General features: G+C 51.5%; 1 protein-coding gene across 1 annotated transcript in view; it reads right to left on the bottom strand.

The window, feature by feature from the left end:
* Positions 1 to 6,544, bottom strand: part of ATP2B2 (ATPase plasma membrane Ca2+ transporting 2) — a 199,500-nt gene that overhangs the window by 25,583 nt on the left and 167,373 nt on the right. Inside the window, exon 15 of the mRNA XM_023749426.1 lies at positions 1,350 to 1,448. Coding sequence (XP_023605194.1) covers positions 1,350 to 1,448 — 99 coding nt within the window. The remainder of the gene's footprint in view (positions 1 to 1,349; positions 1,449 to 6,544) is intronic.

Below are 6,544 nucleotides of genomic sequence, written 5' to 3'. Positions count from 1 at the left end.
GACACTGGCTTATAATAAATGCAAATGATTATGTTTCATGTAAAGTATGACATTTCCCTGTGAGGGTAACAACTGCCTCCTGCCCTCTCTGTAATACTGGTATCTGGGCCAATCAGGCCAGGCAGAGCTAGCCAATCAGAAGCCAGCAAGGCCTCACCCTATCCCCTCACCCAGACCCCAACCTTATGCAGAACTGTGGATGTGGCCAGCAATTAGGTTGCAAAAACCAGCCTGGAGCTGTCAGAACACAGATCAACTTTATAGACAACACAGATCAACTGGATGAAACTCTTACCCATGGACAGTGACAGATAATAAAGTAATAAGGCAATATTTGGTGCAAAAAATTTTTTTTAGCAGGAGAGGACATGTCAAGGGCAGAAAACCCTATGTACTAAGAGACCAAAGCACTGTAGCACCTCTGGACTGGAGGGGCTGAGTCCCACATCCCACTCGTGCACATCTCAGTGCCTGGGAGCTCACGTCCACCCGGGGGGTGTCTCAGGGAGCTAAATCTGCCAAGTCACTGTTGAGAGAGTTTGAAGACTGTTTGGGGCTGAAATGTGCCCTCCCTGCCCCCCAAGATACATTGACATCCTCACCCTCAGCACCTCAGAATGTGACCTTATTTGGAGGCAGGGTCTTGATAGAGGTAATCAGGTTAAGATGAGGTCATTAGGGCCCGGCCAGTGTGGCTCTGGTTGAGCGTCAACCTATGGACCAGGAGGTCCCAGTTCGATTCCCAGTCGGGGGCACATGACCAGGTGGCAGGCTCAATCCCCAGTGTGGGCCATGCAGGAGGCAGCTGATCAATGATTCTCTCTCATCATTGATGTTTCTATCTCTCTCTCCCTCTCCCTTCCTCTCTGAAATCAATAAAAAATATATTTTTTAAAAAAGACGAGGTCATTAGCGTGGCCCTCACCCAATGTGACTGGTGTCCTCATAAAGAGGGGACATTTGGACACGACTCTCACTCAGGAAGAAGGCAGAGGTCAGGGCGATGCTGCTCCATGGCAAGGAGTGCTGAAGGTTGCCAGCCGAGCACGGAAGCCGGGGAGGGTCCGGGGACTGGGAGACAGCACCGTTCTGTTGTCTGAGCTGCCCAGGTTGTTACAGCAGCCTTAGCAAACACAGAGAGTTAGAATGTTGGTCCCAAACCTGACTGTTGATGACTCCTGCCTGCTGGTCCCTTTCTGCCCCCAGGATTTTAATAACAAGGGTCGACCTTGAAAATATCCGGCCTCTGTCCACACCTTTCTACACCATCATCTCAGGTCAGGGTCACTGCCCAGCCCCTCCTCAGCCTCCCTGCCTCTGGCCTTGACCCTCTTCCCTCTTTTCCCTACCCTGACCACCAGGAGCGTGACCTGCTGAAGCTCAGCCTGTGTCACCTTCTTCAGGGGCTGCCCCTGGTAGAGAAAATCCAGGCTCCTAAGAATGACCACCTTGTGGTGGAGTGAGGGTCAAGGAGGAGCCTTCTGGGGCCTATTCAGGGATGGGGGTCACATGAGCAAGGTTTCTGCCTTGTGCCGCAGTGGCTGCTCACATAAGCAAATGTGACCTCTTTTTATGGAGCCGGAGGGAGTGGGGATGTGGAATGTCCACATCCTGTTTACATAATGTATCGTGTCCTCACAATGGCTGTCGCTGGGGCTGCAGCCCCCGCTGTCTCCTGTCCCAGAAGATAGGGAGGAGCCACTGTTCTTTTGGGAACGCATACCTTATGTGGCTCCTGCCCTAAAAGAAATAATTTAGGTTATATTTGTTTCAAAGAAACTTGAGGTCTTGAAGTTGGAAGGAGCTATAGGTTGTGACTCTGACCTATATTCATTGCCTAGATCTCCCCCCAGGTGTTCCCGACAGAAGGCCGGCCAGCCTCTGCTTGCACGCCTCTGATGACAGGGCGCTCACTGCTGCCGGGCTGATTGCTCCACAGCGGAACAAGTCTATCGTGTCCTTCCACATATTTCACATAATTGTCCTTGTACTCTTGCATGGAGGTAGGGTCTTTGTCTTTGGTAAAGATCTGCATAAAGGGCTCTGGGAGCACAGGGGAGAATGCTGTTACTTTAGAAGGAAGTTGGTGGGGAGAAGAAATCTGCGAGAGCTTCCTGGAAGAGAGGACATTTGAGCTGCTTCTGTTCAGCCAACACTAACTGAGGCTCCGGTGCCTGGCATGCTGCCTTGGCTGTGGTCCTGGCTGCAGAAGATTGTCCCGTGAGGTGCACAGGCAGGGAAGGTGGAAGGGTGCTGCCAATGAACCACTGTGGGTGGCCTGGAGCGGCGGAGGCTGAGGCTGAGGCTGATGGAGGGCCATGAGGCTGGAGAGGGGCTTGAGGTCCAAAGGTGCTCGAACCAGAGCCTTGCTCCCTCAGGCCTGGGAGCCATGGCACATTCTGAACTGGGAAGGTTATTGGTGCCATGTTTTAGAAAGACTTCTGCTTTCAAGACTGTCTCAGGGAGCTAAACTGCCGACCTGGAACCCCATTCTCTGGGTCTCCCCCAAATAGGTCCACCGGGGAGAAAGAGGAGGAGGCTAATTATTTGGCCCCACACTTTTCTCTGTGCAGTGGAAGCCTCCCTGCCTCAGGACAGAGGGCTTAGGGCTTTGCCCTGGGCTCCACCTCAGCCTTGGTTTCCTCTTCTGTGAAATGGGGATGACAGTCTCCACCCTTCAGCGAGGCTGGAGAGTCCTGTGACAGGGGCCGAGCAGCACCAAGCACAGGGCCTGCAGATGCTGGTGACGAGAATGCATCTGCATCCACACCCCAGTCTTCCTTGCTTGTGTTGTTCTGCTGGGGGAGGGGAGGGGTGCGAGGGGGTGTGGGTGCAGATGCAGGGCGGGTGGGGTGCAGTGGGCATCTGGGCATGAGGAGGAGCCGGTGGTAGTAGTGGGATGGATGGGCACCCCACCATGATTCTTGGGTCAGATACTTTAGGGGCCTGTGACCTGCCTCAAATGTTGGGGTACTCAAGACAGACCTGGAAACACCTGAGGGGCCTCCCTCGCACCTGAGATACTCCACTTCCTTCCTGGGCACTGGCCCTCCTAACTGGACGCCTTGGTTGTGCTTCAGCCGGTTCTGCTTCATGCTTTTGTGTGCTGGGCATCTACATTTCCCCTTCTCCAGACATTTCCTTAGGCTCTGGGCTCTGGAGGGTGGGTGCTGCCCATGGCTCGGAACCCTCCAGAGGGCCTGGCACAGAGAAGGTGCTCTGTAAATGCCGCGCATTGTGAACCAGCTCGGTGCTTAAGTCCCTTTAAGTCTGAGCTGGGGCATGTGATTTTATGCACGGCCAGATGAATGCGTTTGGATGGGGATTTGCAAACCCTTCACAAATTAGCTCCAAGATCCATTTCTAGCCTTTTTTCTTATAAACCCGACTGAGGTATTCACTAGCCTCCAACACTTAGCAACCCTTCCCACCTCCTTGCCTTTGCCTGTGCTATGCCCTCTGCCTGGATGTCCCATCTTTCATGGGAAGTGCTCTCTACTCATAAGCCATCCTTGCTTTCTCCAACCCCAGGGCACACTTCCTTCAACTGCTCTCAGTACCTCCTATTGCTCACTCATTCATTTATTTGGCAAATAGCTATTGAACGTTTAATGGTTCTGGGCACCGAGGATTCAGAGATGATTAAAACTCAAGCCCCAGGGACATCAATCTGCTTGAAATATGCTTTGTACATAGATAAAGTAGCTATAACACTTAAAAAAGATTCCTTCTTTTGCTAAAATTATCCTAAATATTTCTCACTGAGGAAAAACAGCCAGGAAATGGGTGCTTCCTGTTTTCATTAAATAAAGGCTTTTAAACATCTGCTGTTTCTGGTGACAGCCGGTTGTCTGTGACTCCAAGGGCTCCCACACCCCCAGATAAGCCAACAAATCCCAGACGGGCACTCGCCTGATGTCTTTCTCCACACTGGCCTCAATCAGCCTCAGAAAATGTACCTGCGGTAGCGTCCTATGGTGGAGTGCTTGGCAAGCCTGTGTTTATCTGTTCTGTCCTGGTCTTCTTGTGGGATGAGGTTCTCCCCCTTGACAGATGGGGAAACCAAGGAGCCAGAGTTTGTTTTCCTGTGGCAGCTGCAAACCGAGTCTGAACGTGCTTATCGTGCTTATCGGGCCCTAGAGGTGGTCCAGGCTGAGGTTTTCACCCTGGCCGGCCTCAGGGCTGTCCAGGGGAACTTGACACAAACACACTCACTGCAGGCAGAGACATTCCCCAAGGCCATCCAAGACACGGATGAGGGTGCTGTCTCTGAGGTGGGAACTGGGGAATCGGGGGTTGCAGGGGGGCTACTTCACCCTGTCTGTGCCACTGAACCACTGAACTGTTTGAATTGGGCTCCACATGCATAAATTACTTAGCCTGAACAAGAATAAAAGAACTACACCTGCCAGTTTCCTCAGGCCCCATATCTACCCGCCCCCTCCCTCTCTGGGAGATGCTGAATCAACAGGTAAGAGCTTTATACCTTCTAGCAGTGTCATCAGTAACTCCTACTCTGAATGTCCAACTTTCTCATTGTTTAGATGGGGAAACTAAGGCCCAGGGAAAAGACGCAGGGAGGTCTTCTGTGAAGGAGTGGCAGCACAGAATTAGAACCCATGTCCCTTGACTGCTATTGTCACTTCAGTAAGTTGCTGCGCTCTAACACAATTTACAACTTCTAAATCTACATCCTGGGGGTGAGCCAAGGTGAGAGAGATCACCAACAGGGATGTGCTGACTGAAGGGAGAGAAGAAAGGGGTGAAGGTAAGCCTTCCAGTCAGCTGGCTCAGAATGTCAGAGCTTGGAAGCGACCTGAGGGGCACCTCGGCCAACCTCCCATTTTACAGAGGAGGAGACTGAGGCACAGAGAGGGGAAGTGGCTTGTCAGTGGCAGGGTTGGGGCTTGGACCCAGGCCCACTTTCTTTACTGTAGAGGCCTCCAGGATGAAAGTGCACCCGTCCTGCTGGGTGGGGCAGCAACCCTTCCCACAGCCTGAGCCTGCAGCCACATCTCTGGATGATCATACTGTCAACAGAAAATGCCAGGAACCCAGTTCAGCCCCTCTCAGGAATCTTCTCTCCTCTCCTCACCCTCCTGAGGTGCTTGCCTTTTCTTTTCTTTTTAAACTATATTTTGTTGATTTTTTACAGAGAGAAAGGGAGAGGGATAGAGAGTTAGAAACATCGATGAGAGAGAAACATCAATCAGCTGTCTCCTGCACACTCCCTACTGGGGATGTGCCCGCAACCAAAGTACATGCCCTTGACCAGAATCGAACCTGGGACCCTTCAGTTCGCAGGCCGACGCTCTATCCACTGAGCCAAACCGGTTAGGGTGCCTTTTCTTTTTTTATGGCACCCAGGAGAAGGTCCTGGGGCAGGAAGACAGAAAACCTGTTCTAATCTGAATTCACTCGGCCACTTACAAGGAGAGACTTTGGGAATGTCACTCTCCCTGTTTGGGCTCAGTGTTTTTATCTGCATATTGGGGGTGTGGGGAAGTGTTTGGACTAGATCAGCAGTGCAAACCTTGAGTCGCCCCCCTGCCTCTTTAGTGGAATGTGAAGTCAGTTTAATGGGTGGTGACCAGAATTTAAAAAAGAAAGAAATACAAGAGAATAAGAAATACTTAAGTGCATTACATGACTTTGTGAGATTCTTATTTCAGTTAAGCATGTGTGTCTGCTGAGTCATGACATAAGATACATTTCTTATCATTGCACTCATGGCTACTTTCCACCCACCCCAGGGGTGTTTTGAGGCAGGGTGATGAGCCAGGAGCTCTGGGCATGTGGGGCTGGAGGGGGATCCTGGGGATGGGAAGGACAGGGGAGCTGCAGGCCAGCCTCATGTGCTGTGCAGGGACAAGTCTCCAGGGCTTGTGAGGAGATAACACATCACGGTGAAGCCTGAACCCATTAGCAGCTGGTAATGAGCAGGCATCCTATAGCGGGGCTGAAAAAACGTCCTGTCTGTCCAGGGAGAGATGCGGTCTGCAGGAAAACGCATATGGGCTCTGGTGTAAGCACCAGGGCACTAGTTGTCTTTGCAGTTTTAGGCTCTGGGTGGGAGTGAGGAGGCCTGTGTGTGTGTGTGTGTGTGTGTGTGTGTGTGTGTGAGAGTGTAAGATGAACACCAGGCACAGTGTTAGAAGATTGGGGTTCAAGTCCTATCCATTCTCATTCATTCCTTTCACAAACACTTATCGAGCATCTTCTGCAAGCGAGGCTCTGTATTAGGGGCTGTTATGTGTCATTAGATCCAGAATAATGAATCTATTGGGGAGGGGCAGAAAGGAAGGGGATCCGGACCACCTATCTTGTGCCACCTTTCCTATTGCCTGTATGTACATGATTTGGTGATTTCAGTATCCGTGTGTGTGTGTGTGTGTGTGTGTGTGTGTGTGAACGCGCGTGTGCAGAATACTATTATCCCATTTACAATGAGGAAACGGAGGCTCAGAGAGGTTATGTAACTGGTCCCAGGTCACCGCAGCCAGTAATGCTAGGGCTCAGGATCCCAGGTCTGTCTGATGCCTGA

The sequence above is a fragment of the Myotis lucifugus genome, unplaced genomic scaffold, assembly GCF_000147115.1.
Source record: "Myotis lucifugus unplaced genomic scaffold, Myoluc2.0 scaffold_8, whole genome shotgun sequence".
NCBI lineage: Eukaryota > Metazoa > Chordata > Mammalia > Chiroptera > Vespertilionidae > Myotis > Myotis lucifugus.
The sequence above is the reverse complement of the archived record's forward strand: the minus strand, read 5'-3'. Positions and strand labels throughout refer to the sequence as shown.